Source organism: Lemur catta, chromosome 5 (genome assembly GCF_020740605.2).
Source record: "Lemur catta isolate mLemCat1 chromosome 5, mLemCat1.pri, whole genome shotgun sequence".
Classification (NCBI taxonomy): Eukaryota; Metazoa; Chordata; class Mammalia; order Primates; family Lemuridae; genus Lemur; species Lemur catta.
This window is the reverse complement of record NC_059132.1, coordinates 75,622,881-75,641,183: the sequence shown is the minus strand read 5'-3', so window position 1 is coordinate 75,641,183 and position 18,303 is coordinate 75,622,881. Positions and strand designations below refer to the sequence as shown.

General features: G+C 35.0%; 1 protein-coding gene across 8 annotated transcripts in view; it reads right to left on the bottom strand.

The window, feature by feature from the left end:
- ARFIP1 (ADP ribosylation factor interacting protein 1) overlaps positions 1–18,303 on the bottom strand; it is an 81,281-nt gene that overhangs the window by 50,523 nt on the left and 12,455 nt on the right. For 3 of the 8 annotated variants that reach the window (XM_045552129.1, XM_045552123.1, XM_045552124.1), the window contains exons 2-3: positions 12,966–13,045; positions 3,576–3,677 (exon numbers count right to left, since the gene is read on the bottom strand). In XM_045552129.1, coding sequence (XP_045408085.1) covers positions 3,576–3,677; positions 12,966–13,043 — 180 coding nt within the window. In that variant the 5' untranslated portion in view covers positions 13,044–13,045. Of the gene's footprint in view, positions 1–3,575; positions 3,678–5,700; positions 5,776–8,647; positions 8,690–12,965; positions 13,046–18,303 lie in introns of those variants that run through there. The other 5 variants (XM_045552130.1, XM_045552125.1, XM_045552126.1 and 2 more) reach the window with 3 other exon arrangements.

The following is an 18,303-nucleotide window of genomic DNA, read 5'->3' as shown; positions in this document are numbered from 1 at the left end:
ATACTTTGGATATTAAACCCCTTATCATATACATGGTGTGCAAATATTTTTTCACAGTCCATAGACTACCTTTGATTTTGTTTATTTCCGTTGCTATGCAGAAACTTTTTAGCTTGATGTAGTCCTACCTGTTTATTTTTGCTTTTGTTGCCTATGCTTTCGATGTCATATGCAAAAAACCATTGCCAAGACCAGTATCATGGAGGTTTTTCCAAATGTTTTCTTCCAGAAGTTTTATAGTTTCAGGTCCTACATTTAGGTCTTTAGTTCATTTTTAGTTAATTTTTGGGTATGGTGTAAGATAAGGATATAATTTCATTTTTTTGCACGTGGATAGAAAAAACAGTCTTCAATAAATGGTGCTGGATCATCTGGATATTTACATGAGGGGGAAAAAAATCGTGACTGTACACAAAAATTAATTCAAGAGCAATCACAGACCCTAGTGTGAGAAGCAAAACAATACAACTTTTAGAAGAAATAGAGTGTCTTCAAGATACTGGAGTAGGCAAAGATTTCTCAAACAGGACATGAATATCACTACAGAAGGAAACATTGATAAATTGGACTTCACAAAAATTAATAACTTCTGTTTATCAAAAGATACCATTAATAGAGTACAAAAACAAGACAGACTGAAAGAAGATACTTGCAATACACATTCAAATGACTTACACCCAGAATACATAAAGAACTCCTACAAATAAATTAGAAAAAGGAATATACCCAGTAGAAAAACAGACAAAAGACTCAGAAAGGCACTTCATAAAAGACAATATCCAATGGTTAATAAAAATATGAAAACATTCTCAACATCATTAGTCATCAGGGAACTGCATATTAAAACCACAATGGGACACCATTATGCCTCCATCAGAATGGCTAACATTGTAATCTCTGACACTATTAAGAGCCAGTAAGGATGTGGAACAACTATTAATAGAACTATCATTCATTGCTGGTGGAACTGTTAACTAGTTCAACCATTTTCCAAACATTCATATACTCATGACCCAGAAATTTCACTCTTGGGTATGTACCTAACAGAAACAGATAATCACGTACACCAAACGACCTTTACAAGCTTGGTCACAGCAGCTTTATTCAAAATAGCCATAAACTCAGAATAACCTAGATACCCACCAACTGAAGAATGGATATACAAATTGTGGTATATTAACACAATGGAAAACTATACCAGAATTTAAAAGACTGAAATATTGCCATAAGCAGCAATATGAACGAATCTCACAGACATAATGTTGAATGAAAGCCAGTCAAAAACGAGTATATACTGTATTATCCCATTGATACGTAGTTTAGGAACAGTCAAAAGCAATCTAGGAACATAGAGTTAGGTTAACAGTGGTTATCCAGGGATGAAGGGAGGTGTATTGCCTAGAACAGTATGAGAGCCTTCTGAGGTCCTGGAAATGTTCTGGGTGATAGTTCCATTGAGCAGCATGCTTAACATTTGTGGGGTTTTTCTGTTTGTTTGGTTTTGGTTTTTTTTTTTTGAGACAGGGTCTTGCTCTGTCACGCAGGCTAGACTGCAGTGGCATCATCATAGCTCACAGCAACCTCAAACTCCGGGGTGGGCTCAAGTGATCTTCCTGCCTCAACCTCCTGAGTAGCTAGGACTATAGGTGTGCACTACCATGCCCGGCTGATTTTTCTATTTTTTGTAGAGACGGAGTCTTATTCTTGCTCAGGTTAGTCGGCCTCAAGTAATCATCCTGTCTCAGCCTCCCAAAGTGCTAGGATTACAGGCGTGAGCCACCCTACCTGGCCCATTTGTGCTTTTTACTGTGTATAAACTATACCTCAAAAAAAAGAAGAAGAAAAAGAATAGGCTTAAGGCGGCAGGCAACTTCCCCAACAATGAATGCAATACTTTGTATATACTGCATTTTTCTTAAATAAAGGTTCTTAGCTTTTATGATTGTCTTTTAGAATGTCAGCGTCCTGATGGCAGATACTTTTGTTCACAGCTATATCCCCAGTGCCTGGTACACAGCAGATACTCAATAAATATTTGCTGATTAAGTTTGTAAAAGGAGCTGTTACCAAAAATAAGACGAAGAAATCATTAACTAAAATCCTGATATAATGAGTATCAAGGTGAGTATAAACTAATAGACATTTATAAAGTAATTGTTAGAGTCTAATGATGGTACCTTGAGTTTCCTTTTTATGCAGGCATACCTTATAAAGGATAAAACCTGAAGTGAAAATTTCTTTTGCGTGCTCAGAATTTAAGAGTCTCTTGCTTCTGAGTCACTCTATATTGGGCCACAGGTGCTCCGAAACCAAATTAAAGTACTTGCAATTAAAATAATGAACTTCAAGCTTAAAGACACCTTCGTTCCTTTCAAAAGACAGTAGAGGCACAAAAATAAATAAACTTCAATAGTATTTTCTAACATCAATAAACTGATCTATCTGTAACAGTGGTTTTCAACCACGGATGAGTTTCTCCCCACCCTCGGGGACATTTAGCAATATTTAGACATTTTTGCTTGTCACAACTGGAGGACGCTACTGGCATCTAGTAGGAAGAGGCCAGGAATGTGCTAACTGTCCTACAATGCACAGGCGAACATCCCTCAACAAAGAATTATCTGGCCCAAAACGTCAATAGTGCGAAGATTGAGAAATCTTGATCTAAATTATTACTTTCTGTTAAACTAAGGGATTTTATTCTTAAGCATACGAAGAGTCTGATTTAAACTATAAAATAATTCAAGTACATTTCAACCACTACTTTTTCAAAAACATGAAAACTATTTTTAAAGTTGTATACTTAACATCAAATGTCATAAAAAGGGATGTTTAATGTAAATATTTCCAGAAATAATAACCATCACTATCATTTCTACGACCATATTAAACATATTACTTATCTCATTTAATATTAATATTCTCATGAAAGTAAATAAGATTTTCATTATAGAGATTAGAAAACAAAAACCTGAAGATTAAATAAATATCAGCTCAAGGTTACACAACTAGACATGGCATAGCTGCAATTTGAACCCAGATTATCTTTAAACCCATGGTATTCCCATTAAAATGCATTAAATTTAAATTTCAACTGAGAGGTAGATCAAAATTAAAAGCACCCCAAGTTTTATTTCCCACAGAGTCAAGTATGCCACTTTAGAAAGTGAATAGCAAAATCAAGAGCAGCTATTTAGGAATTATGCACTAAAGGACATACAGAAAAGAGATTAGACAGTGCCAATTTTTAAAAGGATAATCTGCAGTTAAAATTTTTTCATATCACAAATAAAATTAAGTAGTTTTGTAAAGTTATATGCCAAAATCATTGGACACACTCTTGTTCTGGTCAGTTACTGAAAATAATACCAAAGCCTAATAGTGTTCTGGCCTGGAGCTTAAACTTGACAAATTGCTAAAATGACCTACCTAGTCTACCTATATAATGACATTAGATCACTGGCTGAAACCAATCTAAGAAAAAATTTCCATATTAAATTTTATTTATTACTTCATCTCAATATTTAAAGGCTTGTTGTGATTTTTGGCATTAGGAGAAAGAAAAGTGTTCTTACTCTATTAAAGTTATGTTCATGAGAGTCCTCAACTTCTCCATTACTAGTCACTGGAATTTCTGCTGCTGAATTTTTGGGAGATTCTTGATCCATGGTAGACTCCTGGAAAAAAAAGAAGAAACAAAAAAAGCCATAACTAATACCAAATCATAAAAGGCAAATATTCAAAAGATAATATTCATGTTTATAGCACTTATTAACATCACTTTAAAATTGTTTATAATTGTGACCTACCTAATATTTACATAATAAACATAATACTAATATAATAAAAAATTGATCTGGTTGTTTTAACTGCACTCAACCTAAGTTTCTTTTTTTTTTTTTTATACAGAGTCTCACTCTGTTGCCCAGGCTACAGTGCCGTGGTGTCAGCCTAGCTCATAGCAACTTCAAACTCCTGGGCTCAAGTGATCCTCCTGCCTCAGCCTCCTGAGTAGCTGGGACTACAAGCATGTGACACCATGCCCGGCTAATTTTTTCTATATATATTTTTAGATGTCCATATAATTTCTTTCTATTTTAGTAGAGACGGGGTCTCGCTCTTGCTCAGGCTGGTCTTGAACTCCTGAGCTCAAAGGATCCGCCCACCTTGGCCTCCCAGAGTGCTAGGATTATAGGCATGAGCCACCGTGCCCAGCCCTAAATTTCTTGATTAAAAACAAGTTATGTACTTATTATAGGTACCAGGAGGCACTATCCTTGCCTCTTAAATAGTGTTATAATAGACCACCACTTACAACTGGAAAAATATTACAGAAAGCCGAGCTTGGTTGTTAATTCAACTATAGCAGCTCTATTTTGTGAAGACAAATAAGAGCACAAGAGCAAAGAGTAGAATTATGTTGGTTTTAAGAATCACTAGCTTAAAAATCCACAAACCTTAGCTGACAAGTTTTATCAAAATAATTCTGTGTCTATTATATTTAATAGTACCAGAACTCAAGACTTGCTATAAAGGTACAGTGATCAAGACAATGTGATGTTGGTGAAAGAACAGACAAATATACAAATTATATGCTCAGAATATAATCCAAAATTGCTAGACATACAATGAAGCAAGAAAATGAAAACATTCCCAAGGAAAAGACAATTGGTCTATTATAGAATTACTCTGAGATGAACCAGATGTTGGAACAGAAAAGGATTTTAAAGAAGCTATTATAACTAGTCTCAAGTAAAATATTTATTTTAAATGAATGAAAATCTTGGCAAAAATAGAAAATCTCAGTACAGAAATAAAAATAAAAAAAACGAACCAAATGGAAATTCTAGAACTGAAAAGTATAATTTAAAAAAATAATCACTGGTGAGACTTAACCAAATGGAGATGGAAAGAGTAAGTGAACCTAAACTAAATCAAAATAAACTGTCCAAGGTGAAGAACAGAGAGAAAACATTGAAGAAAAAAGAGCTTTAGAAACCTGTTAGACGATAGTAAATGGTCCAACATATATGTAATTGAAATACCAGAAGGAGAGGTGAGAGAAAATGGTACAGAGAAAGTACTGAAGATTTAATGGCCAAAAATTTCCTAAATTTGATGAAAGACAAAAACTTGCAGATACAAGATGCTCAATGAACACGATACAAAATAAACACAAAGAAGTCCATGCCAAGGCACATCAAAGGCCTCTTGAGAAGCAATGGAATGTTTCATTCATACATGCCAATGATTCTCAACCCTCTGAGATACAGTTTGGATATTTGGCCTCTCCAAATCTCATGTTGAAATTTGATCCCCAGTGTTGGATGTGGGAGGTGTTTGGGTAATGGGGTGGATCCCTCATGAATGGTTTGGCGCCCTTCCTGAGATAATGAGTGAGTTCTCACTTTATTTGTTCATGTAAGAACTGGTGTTGTTTAAAAGAACATGGGCTCTCTCTTGCTCCTTCTCTCAGCATGTGCCACATCTGGCACTCTTCGCCTTTCACCTTGACTGGAAGCTCCCTAGGGCCCTCAGCAGAAGCAGAAGCCGGTGGCATGCTCCTTGTATAGTCTGCAGAACCATGAGCCAAATGACCCTCTTTTCTTTATGAATTACCCAGTCTCAGGTATTCCTTTATGGCAACACAAAAACAGACTAACACATTCTGCTCTTAGAACTATCTGGGAAGTTTTTTACCTCTCTACAGAGATCGTGATTTAATGACGGGCTCCAGTAAATTCCTATACAAATAGCCAAGTGATTCTCACGTGCAGCCAGGTGAGAACCAATGCTAGGAGCACATCCTAGACAAGAGAGGAAGGTTAACACAGCAAAATCAGCGATACCAACATCCATTGTGTTTATATAAAAACCCAAGAACATGTACTATCATTTAAGTCCCTGTGTTACATACATGCTGTGCCTTCTAGTCACAACCTTTGCCACTTTGAAAAACAGAAAACCTTAGTATGGGGAAACACCTAAAAAGTCATTCAGTTCAACCTGTCATGCAGATTAAAAGTACAAATAAGATACCATATATATCCATTAGAATGGCCAAAATTAGAAGGACTGACAAAACCAAGCAGTAGCAAGTATGTGGGGCTACTAGACTTACATACTGCTGTGCAAGTAAAACTTGGTAAAATCACTTTGGAAAAACTATTTCACAGTACTATTAAACATATGCCTATAACCTAGCAATTCCACTCCTAGGAAATATACCCAAGAAAAATAAATGCATATGCCCATCAAAAGATAAGTATAAGAATATTCATAGCAGCTTTACTCAAAAGTGCCAAAAACTGGAATCAATACTAATGTCCATCAAATAAATTGTGGCAGAGTCACACAATGGAATATCATACAGCAATAAAACAGAACTGCTGCATCAAAAAACATGGATATACTGAACATTCACAGACATATGTTCAGCAAATGAAGCCAGAACCAAAGAGTACATATTGTACAATTCAACTAAATTGAAGAGTGGTTATCTTGGGGAGGGGTAGTACTGAGTCATGACCTTGGAGTAGACAAACATATCTCTGATAAAACAGAAAAAGTAAAAACAATAAAGAAAAAACTGACAACCTGTATTTCATCAAAATTAAAACTTCCTTTCAAAAGACACCATTAAAAAATGAAAAGGCAAGAAAATTAGTTGTAATATCTATATCTGATAAATGACTAATACTCAAAATACATAAATACTTGCAATTCAGTAACAAAATACAAATAAAAATTGGCCAAAATTTTGAGACTTCACAAAATATATGAATGGCAAATAAGTACATGGAAAGATGCTCAGTATCACTAGTCATCAAGGAAATGCAAATTAAAACCACAATAAGATACCACCATATATCCACCACAATGGCTCAAGTAAAAAAGACTGATAATGCCAAATGTTAATGAAGGGCAACCAGAACGTGCCTACATTTCTGGAGGAAATGTAAAAAAATACTTTATTTGGGAGAACTCTTTAGCAATTTCTTATAAAAGCAAATATACACTTGACCATATGACTTCGCAACGCTACACCTAAGCATTTACCAAAGAGAAATTAAAACAAATGTCCTGACTTGTATATATGTATTCACAGCAGCTTTATTCCTTAGAGCTTAAAACTAGAAAAAAACCCCATGGTTAATGAGTAAATAAATTATGATATACCCCTTACAACAAAATATTCCTCAGCAATAAGACAGAATGAACTCCTGACGCATGCAACAACTTTTAATTTAAAAAAATGCCAGACACAAAAGAATGTACTATATGATTCCACTTATATAAAATTCTAGAACATACAAAACTAATCTGTTATGGTAGATCAGTGGTTGCCTGTGATAGAGGTGGTATAGGGGAGAACTGATTGCAAAGGAGCACAAGAAATTTTAGGGTGATGGACATATCTGTATTTTGACTGTGATTATGGCTTCCCAAGTTTATAGTAATACATTTGGCAAAACCCATTGGACCACATATCTAAAATGAATGCATTTATGTTATATGTAAATTTTACCTCAATAAACTGTTGGTTTATTTTGAAAAAAAGGTAAAATTCCATTTTATTATCTCTAATAGCAGAGGATCTATTTTTCCTGCAAGCCCCAAATCTACCCACAGAGCAACCACACCAGTCTCGTGGGGGGAGGTGTGGGACCCTGATCACAGTGCCCAACTACAAGGACTGACTTGCCGTTCCAAAACCCAGCACCAAAAGAAGTTTGTCATTTTCCAAAATATGTCTCGCCCACAAAAAATAAATTACACAAATACTCTTTCACTATAAAAATGACTGCATAGTTTCTAAGTATCATTTACAAACATATATTCCCTGTTTGATCCAGTCTGAAAATCAGAAGTACTGCCTCAGGAGAGGATCTAAAGAATAGCGAGTATCTAAAGAATGGCAGAGCATAAAAAGTAATCATGAAGAAAAAAAAATCCCTCTGTTCCTCATCTTTTATCTTTTAAAACAGCATAACTGGTTTGCCAAGTCCGAGGATAGCAAGTATTACATACATCTCATTGTTTTTGGCTGCCCAACCCCATCCCCAACCAAAGCTGGGAAAAGCCTCACACTGTGAGGCTTGGAGAAAGGCAGAGTTTGCCTTGTATTATATAAAAGCTCAAAATACTTGATAAACAAGCAAATATCTGGAGCTAGATTGCTGGGTTCAATTCATGGCTCCTCCATTTACTAGCTGTGAACCTCAGGCAAGTTCCTAAAGTTCTCTTTCCTCATCTGTAAAATGATTGCAGCACCTACCTCATAGCATTGTTGTGGCATCAAATAAAATATATATGAAGTTCTTAGAAAGTACCTGGCATATAATAAGTGTTATATATGTTAACATGTTAATATTATTAACATGTTAACATGTTAACATGTTGTGGCATCAAATAAAATATATATGAAGTTCTTAGAAAGTACCTGGCATATAATAAGTGTTATATATGTTAACATGTTAATATTATTAACAATAATGTTAATATATGTTAATAATATATGTTAATATTATTAGTTTCCCAAGCTCTAAGGCACTGCCATTATGACCTAAGCTCTACCAAGTCAAAATCACTTGCCCCAGACTTAGAATCAGAAAGTAGTGCAAAAAAGGGATATCAAGGAACTCACCTGGGAGCAACAATAACTGCAACAAAATCAAATTCCTGGGTCAGGTGTGGCCATAGCACTAGTGGCAGCATCCATCAGTCACCAAAACTAGGGGTACTGGCAGTGCACGCTGCTACATCTGGTGCTAAGCAATCTGGCACCCTCACTGGACCATAGCTGAACCACGATTTGGATCAATTGTCATACATGTGCAGCCTGGGACCTGGTTTTCCAGCCCTCCTGAAAATTCTCTATGCTGCCTCACATCCTCTTAGTAAATCCCTTTTCTGAGTAAATGAGCTGGAGCTGGTTTCAAAACTGCTTGCGACATAAGACCTTGATATCAGACTTACAATCAGTAAGTACATAAATGGAAAACAGTCTTCTAATGTTTTTATGAATGCCTTTGAGTATCAAGTGATAACTCTGAAATGGTCTAGCAAGTTTTCAGAATGTCAGAGTGCTATGAAACTTGTTTGATTGCTTCATGGTTCCCTATTCTAATATCAACAGTAATCACTAAAAAGTTGGCCTTTATTGAATGTTTACTACATGCCAGGCACTGTGCTAAGCACATTACAGAAACTATTTCATTTAACCCTCACAACTGCCCCATGAGATAAATATGACTTTCCCAATTTTAACAGATGAGGAGACTGAGGCTGAGAAAGGTTAAAGAATTTAACTAATTTAATTTAAGGAATTTAACTAATTTAAATAATGCATCCTCTTGCCTATGAAGCCCTACAACAGTAAGAGCTAACACTTAATGAGTACTTCCTATGCGTCAGACACTGTTCTATGTGTTTTTCACATATTAACTAACGTAATTCCACTTGCTTTATGTGCATTATCTCATTTAACCTCATAACAACTCTGGGACCTAGGTACCATTATTATTCACACTTCACAGGTAAGAAAACAGAAAGATTAGGAACTGGTGATTCAAACATGGCAAATTGGTTTCAGTTTTTAACTCCCACATTACGCTGCCTCTCCAAAAGTGACTGAAAAATATCAACAGGCCCTTCCAACCAATATATATACATTTGGACATTTATATGAATCAAACCCACTACTTTCTTGATGTTGACAAATTGTACTATTGTTTCTTCTACTTCTAAACCATCCTCCACAGTTAAAGAGTGGCACCTGTCTTAATTTACTCTGTTCGCTTCCAGCAACTCAAGATTGAAGCATCATCTCCATTTATATCATTAGGGCTTTCTGCTAATACAAGAGCCCTAGAGACAGCTACATCCAGGAACCTCCTTCTCTTAGCACTTGGCAGTTGCAGAACTAAACTAGGACACCCAGGAATCAGGAGTTCCAGGATAACAAGCCTGTTGTTGAAAATGGCATCAACTGCCAGAAAATATGCATGTGCTACCATTGATCCTGATAGCTCAGTGGTTCTCAAACATATGGGAGGTGGGGTGTGGATTTTGACCTCCCCCAACATTTAGCAATGTCTGGTTGTTACAGCTGGGGATGGTGTGCTATTGGCATTTTGAAGGTAGAGGCCAGGGATGGTGCAAAACATTCTACAATGCTGTCAGATAATTGCCCACAGTAAAAAATTATTCACCAAATATGTCAGTCATGTCAAGTTGAGAAACTCTGTAAATAGCCTGATGCTATAAATTGCTTCTTAGACTAGCTGGCCCCATGGGTCTTAATACTTACTCAAAATGTCATAAATATAACCGTTTTCAACTGCACTGGGGGAGAATAGCTCTCCCCTGCCTTCTCTTGGTGGACCAAACAGCATTCCAGCAAACTTTCTCAGCATTACAATAGTGATAACATGGCTCATAAAACTGCTTATGAGCCTATTTTTATTTCTAGCTGCTTCTCATACCATACTCTCCCCCACTCTCTTTCTACTGGCCAATTTGGACAGTGGACAAATCTTTACTAACTTTATCTTTACCCTCAGGATATATAGTAACTTTCCTCCCCAACAATCCAACTCTTAGTCTAAAGCCCTGTCTGTAGCTGCCCAAGACGTAGGGCTAAAAGAAAAAAACTCTCACAGAATCTTTTTCTTGTACTAATTATGTTTTTCAAATCCTGAAAATATACCTTGACATTAATATAACAAAAGACTTTACATTTGACAGTTTAGCATTTATAGGTGAATATCATAAGGAAAATATAAGAGGTATCATTAACAAAGGCTCATCCAAAGATTAAAAAACATCTTAATGCAAAAGAAAGGCATGCTAGAAATAAGTTTCTTGCTATTATCAATACACTAAATTATTCATAGTGAAACTTCATTTCTAAAATGCTTAGAAACAATGTAGAAACTTTCTAGACAGGATCTAAAGGAACTTGTCTTAGCCTTACTTAGACTTGTGGAACTATATAAGGCATTATATCTACTAAAACACACACCTTTAACATTGTTCTTTAATGCAGTTTACTACTGAACAAGCAAAAACAAGGTTGTATAATAATGCGCTTAATGTTTTTCCAGCTGTTTCTTAAATCTACTATTTTTTTTAAAGTTATTTGAAAATGCAATAAAAAGTACTGTGAAATATTTCCAATGCTATGTTCATTGACTGCATATGTTCAGTAGGTATTTTGTCCTGCTATCAATTCTTTTAACTTAAAGGATTAAATTCTTAATTTCAGTCAATTTTAGACAAAGCAGTGAAGAAAGTAAACATTAAACGAAGAAAAGAAAGAAGAGAAGCCAATTCAACCTTAACAGTTCTAGTTATGGCTTCAGATAATGAAGATTGCAGTGCTTCGAAGACTAATTATGCATGTCAATAAAGACCATATTTTGTTCCAATACCAAAAAGCACAAATGCCTTCTGTGTCAGATGAAATTATTCAGACTTTTGCCTATAAAAAAAAGGAAGCACTATATTAAAATTCATAATTCAAATAGTCTTTGAAATTTCATTCTGTACTAGTAAAAATACAACTTTCTTTAAAAAGTGTTAATGTGTTTATTACAAAGTGTTAATTCAGCATGGTTCAGAGTACTAGGTGAATAAGCCCACTGCATGAAGTTGCAGGAGAACTAATCAAGGTATTAGAGACACGGACTTAGGGTCCAGCTCTGCCCCTTTTGAACTCCTGACCTCAAGTAATCCTCCCATCTCGGCCTCCCAGAGTGCTAGGATTATAGGCATGAGCCACCGCGCCCCATTTTTATACTTTATAGAAGTCACTTTATTTCTGTAACTTTCAATTTCCTTATTTATAAAATGGAATTATTAACCTCACCTTTAAAACAGCTACCGTGGGCCAGGCGCGGTGGCTCACGCCTGTAATCCTAGCACTCTGAGAGGCCCAGGCGGGTGGATCGTTCGAGGTCAGGAGGTCGAGACCAGCCTGAGCAAGAGAGAGACCCCGTCTCTACTAAAAAAAAAAAATAGAAAGAAATTATCTGGCCAACTAAAAATATATATAGAAAAAATTAGCCAGGAATGGTGATGCATGCCTGTAGTCCCAGCTACTCGGGAGGCCGAGGCAGTAGGATTGCTTAAGCCCAGGAGTTTGAGGTTGCTGTGAGCTAGGCTGACGCCACGGCACTCACTCTAACCCAGGCAACATTATATAAAGATGTTATAACTACAGCACACTGATTTTACCTAATTGAATTATACTGAATTATTCTAAAGATCAAGATGAGACAATATGAAAGTACTACTCTGTAAATCTTAAAGCACTATAAATATAAGCAGTGTTACTACTATTAGGCATTCAAAAAACATCCATTGACTTGAAGTCAATGCAAAATTAACTGCTTAATCTCCTTCTCCTTATTCTAAAGAATTGAAACAGTGCTTCTTAGGTGGTATATATCAGAATAACCTGTAGAACTTTCAAAAAGAAAAAATACGCATGGCCCAATGTGTATCACTGAAGATTTAGATTCAGCAAGTCCAAAGTGAAGTCCAGAACTCAGCAGTTTTTCAAAAACTCTACACCTGGACTGTAAAGCATACCAAACTAGAGAGGGATTATGGGAGTGGATGAGCTCAAAATGTGAGCATACTACTACTTATACTTCAACAGAAACTTCCAGCCATTGTCATATTTCATATTTAAATAGAAAACTGTAGTTTGACCTATAGCTTCTATGTTCATTTTTATGTGACAAATAAGCTATATTCTAGAATTTCAAATGTCCCAAGGCAAATGACAACCTAATTGTCATTACAAAGCTCTTTTCCCTTCCCCCCTTTCCTGTGACTACATGTATAAGAGTTTATTTTGAATGGCACATTTAAGCCAATTAAGTCAATTTGGACAGTCTAACACCTTGATTGAGATGGGCTGACTTTAAAAAACAATATAGATACCACCCAATCACCTCAGAATTAGACTTGACTTCTTCTGTAGCTTGTTTAGATGCACCAAGAGATGTAGTATCATTGCTGCTGTCAGACATACCTAAAAGTAAAATGTGTTGGGCATACATTAAATAATTTCGTTAAAAGAGCTGTTATCTCTCACTGACATTCTTACAAATATCTCATAAGAGAACTAATTTATTTATAGTCAGAATTTGCTTTTCAAAACTATCTATAATCATGTGCGTATCTATTGATTACAGCAGATAGATAATTCTAAAGACAAAAGTTCAGAAAAATTCTTATGCAGAATGTAAAAGTGCATACCTCAATGATTAAAAAATAATTTCATAAAATCATTTAGATATGAAACAGAATTTAAAAGATCAGAGTGTCAACTTGCTTTGATAGATAAAAAAACTGTGATCCAAAGGTGTCTGAAGCCAAAATGTTAGTTATTTGTGGCCTACATAAAACGAAGTACCAGACTAGAACTCCGGTCTTTCCCATCTTCATGGCCAGTGCTCCTTAGTATTGATAACAGATGTGACTGCTTATTATCTAAGTGAAACATGATACTCAGATTTCATTCAATAAAAGTTTAATGGGCTATTTCTGCTTCTAACTTATTCAATGACATTTAGAGAATGCAATTATATATGAAGAACTCTGCTAGGCACTAAGGGTAATGAAGAGTAAAATCTAGTTCAGGTTCTAAAAGCATCCTGAACCTAATCAGGGAGACAGATACACAAATAAATAAGTACCACATACCATATTAGCCACTATAATGCAAAGAAAAAAAATGTTTACTCTTGAAATACACTGGAGGGAATAATTTTACTGTTTGCTTACAGAATCCAATACCATATTAAGAAAATAACACAATGTGACTGAGTGGGATTTTTTTCCAGGGGTACAGGATTGATTCAAATAGGCAATCAAAATCTATTAATATATGCCATATTCCTAAATCTAAAAGGAAAAATATACAATTTTCTCCATACACACTGAGATGAAGTGTATTTGACAAAATTCAACACTCAAGGAAATAGAAATTAAGAGGTATTTTTCTCAATATGATAAAATATATATACATTTTTGTCCTATAGCCATTATCTTATTTAATAAATAAATAATAGAGGCATTTCCACTAAGATCAGGAACAAAGCAACGATGCCCACCATCTCCACTACTACTCAACATTGTATTAGAGGTATTAGCCAATCCAACTAGGTAAGAGAAATCAATTTAAGTAATAACAGGTAAAGAAGTAATAGTATCTCTATATGAAGATGATACAATAGTATGTCCGAAAAACCCCAAAGAATCACTACTAAAATTAACTCAAAAATAAAAGAATTCAGTAAATTAAGCAAGACACAAAATTAACAAATAAACATGAACAGCCTTCATATACAAAAACAATCATCAGGAAACATAATGGCAGAGAAAATCACATTTACAATAGCAACAAAGATTAAATACTTAGGAATAAACTAAACAACGTGTAAAAACTATATGAGAAAAAATTTTATGCATGACTGAAAGACACTAAAGAAGACTTGAGCAAATGAAAAGATATCCCCTGTTCTTAGGATGACAACATTAGATAGATGTTATTCCTTCCTTAATTTATATTAATATATATATCTATAATTAATTTATATTAATAAATTCAATGAGATGCATAAAAATATGAACAAACTATTTTATAAAGTTTAGCCAGTTGATACTACAGTTGATATGGAAAATCAAACATGCAAGAATAGCTAAGAAAACACTGAAAAAGGAAAACCACAAGGGAGACTACCTTTATCAGACATTAAAACATACTAAAAAGCATCTATAATTAAAGCAGTGTGGGACTAACACATGAACAAAGAGACCAGTGAAACAGAATAAAAAGTCTAGAATTAGACCTAAATATATTAATACAAAGAAATTTAGTATATATCAAAGGTGGCATCTCAAATCACTGAAGTACAGATGGACTTTTCAATAAATGGTGTCAGGAAAATTAGGTAGCCATTCGAAAAAATGTTAAATTAGAACTGTATCTCACACCATACATAATAAACTACAAATGGACTAGGAATTTGGATGTAAAAAATGAAACCATATAAAGTACTAGAAAAAAACATGGTTGAACTGTGCTTTAAAGTTGGTATAGGCAAAGGCTTTCTAATTCTGACTCAGAATCCAGGGACAATAAAAGAAAATACTAATAAGTTCGACTACATAAAATTTTTTAAAATTATATAACAACAGTATATGCAAAGCCAAAAAACAACTAAAAAACTAGGATGAAATATTCACAACATATACCACAACAAGCTAATATCCCTAATATATAAAGAAGTCTTAAAAAACAAAGGGGAAAAAGGGGAAAAGAAAAAGACAGAAAAAGACATGAACAGTCAGTTCATGAAAAAAGATGCTAAAAGGACCCTTAAATATATAAAAACTTCTCAAACTCACTCAAAATTAAAAAAATGCAAATTAAAACAACACTGAGATACCCTTTCTCACTTATTAGCGTAGCAAAAATTTTAAAGTATGACAAAACATTCTGTTAATGAGGATGTGAGGGGAAACAGGTACTCTCACACATTGCTGATCAAACTGGTACAACCATTGTGGAGGGAACTTTGATAATGCCTAATAAAATCATATATGCACTTACCTTTGGCTCCAGCAATTCCACTTCTAGGAATCTACCACCCTGGGAATACATCTTCAACTACACAAAAACATACAGACATTGCAGTTTTCTTTGTAATTGTAAAATACTGGAAACACAGGAAAGTGACTGAATAAATTATAGTACATCCAAGCTGTGTAACTATGGGGGGAGAAAAGAATGAGGAAGATCTCTATGATATGGATGTCTAGGACACTTTGTTAATTGAAAAAAGCAAAGTCTAAAAAAAAATCCTATTATATGCTACTTTCATATAAGAATAAAGGGGGATACAAGAAAATACACATTTCTGCTCTCTGGAACAAAAGAAATACAGGAAGGACAAACCAGAAACTAAGGAGACAGCTTACCTACCTGTGACAGGCAAGGAAGGAGTAGAAAGAAGTTGGAAGTGAAGGGAATGGAAACAGGGTAGCAGAAATAAGGAGGGAGTGACACTTCTCTGGATATACTGTATATTTTGTAATAATTCTGACTCTTAGAACCATAGTAATTTTCACATACTGATATAATGGTATTAGAAAATAACAAAAACCTAAAAAAAAAAAGTGGGGGCTTGTTGAAAGAACACAATAGCGAAACTAAAGGAGCCCCTAATGGTCTATGCTGGAACAAACTGAGAAACAAAATAAATTACAGTATTGGATTTAACCATATAGAATAAAACAAATATTAATGAGTCCAATAAATGAGTAAATGGAGGAGAAGAGACCATTTTTCCTCACAATAGAACACAGTCATTAATTGAATTACTAATTCAATTAATAAGCACAGAAGGAAAGAGGGAAACAGTATCACCATAATAAATGTTCAGACAAGATCCACTTGATAGATGCTAAAATTAGAGGGCAAAAGTTTGAGGAAAAACAGGATTTATAGTCTCCAAGTATCTTTCACAAGCTACGTACCAACTAAAAGGGGAAAGATAGTAGCTTCTAGTGGAAAAACTCAGCACACTCAACCAAGTGATCAAGTAATTATAAGTTAGTAAGACATATTAACATCATAAACCCCTTAATACAGTGCACTGAGAAAGACATATCATTTTTGTGGTATTCTTGCCAAGAATGCAAAAGCTCAGTCCAACCATGAGAAAACACTGGACAAACCCAAACTGAGAGACACCCTAAAAAAATAACTGATCAGTACTCTTCAATAGTGTCATGGTCATGAAAGACAAGGAAAGTGTGAGAAACTTACAGATTGCAAGAGACTATGGAGAAATAACTAAATTCAATGTGGGATCCTGGATAGGATCCTGGAACCAAAAAAGAACAGTAGTTGCAAATTTGCTTTCATTCTAATAATGTCTGCAGTTTAATTAAATATCATACCAGCATTAATTTCCTTCTCTTAGTATTTAATAATATCTTATGGTTATGTAAAATGTTAGCTTTAGGGGAAATGAGGTGAAGAATATAAAGGGAACTCTGTACTATTTTTGCAACTGTTCTTCAAGTCTAAAATTAGATAAAAATAAAAGTTTTTTTAAAAACATTATGAAATTCTGAGCAAAGGTAGAGGAATTACCCTTCAGATAGAAGGAGGAAATCTCTTTCACTGAGGCCAGAATGAAAGGAAGAAGAAACCTGTAGAGATAGTGAAGAGTGAAATGAAAAATGGAAGAAAGCTAAAGCAGTTCATTTTTGCTATTTTTTACTTTCTTGTGAAATAGGAGTTATCATCTGCTCCCCTATATTAAATAGTAACACCAATTAGGAAAATACAGTAGTTCTCCCACCCCCACAATCCACAATTTAGCTTCCCATAGTTTCAGTTATCCATTGTGAATCATGGTCCAAAAATGTTAAATGGAAAATTCCAGAAAAAAACAATTCACGTTTTAAATTTCGTGCCCTTCTGAGTAGCATGATGAAATCTCACACCATCCAGCTCAGTCCCACACTGTACATGCTACCACCCTTAGTCACTTAGCAGCTATCTCAGTTAACAGATTGACACATCACAAGAAGGGTGAGTACAGTACAATAAGATATTCTGAAAGAAAGAGAGGGAGCACATTCACATAACTTTTATTACAGTATCGCTATGGTTTGGATATTTGACCCCTCCAAACTTCATGTTGAAATCTGATCCCCAATGTTGCAGGCCTAAATAGTCAGTGTTTGGGTTATGGGGGCAGATCCCTCCTGAATGGTGTGGTGCCTTGAGATAATGAGTGAATTCTTGCTCTATTATTTCCCAGCAGAGCTGGTAGTTAAAACCTCCTTTCCTTTCCTCTCCCTCCCTCTCCATGTGATGTCTGCACATACTGGCTCCCCTTAGCCCTCCACCAAGAGTGGAAACATCCTCAAGCCCTGACCGGACGCCAGGCAGATGTAGGCACCATGCTTCTTGTACAGCCTGCAGAACCATGAGCCAAATAAACCTCTTTTCTTTATAAATTACCCAGCTTCAGGTATTCCTTTAGAGCAATACAAATGGACTAAGACAAGTATATTGTTATAACTGTTCTATTTTATTATTAGTTATTGTTGTTAATCCCTTACTATGCCAAATTTATAAATTAAACTGTATCATAGGGATGTATGTATAGGAAAAAATATAGTGCATATAAGGTTCAGTACTACCCATGGTTTCAGGCATCCACTAGGAATCGTGGAACATATCCCTGGAGGATAAGAGGGGACTAC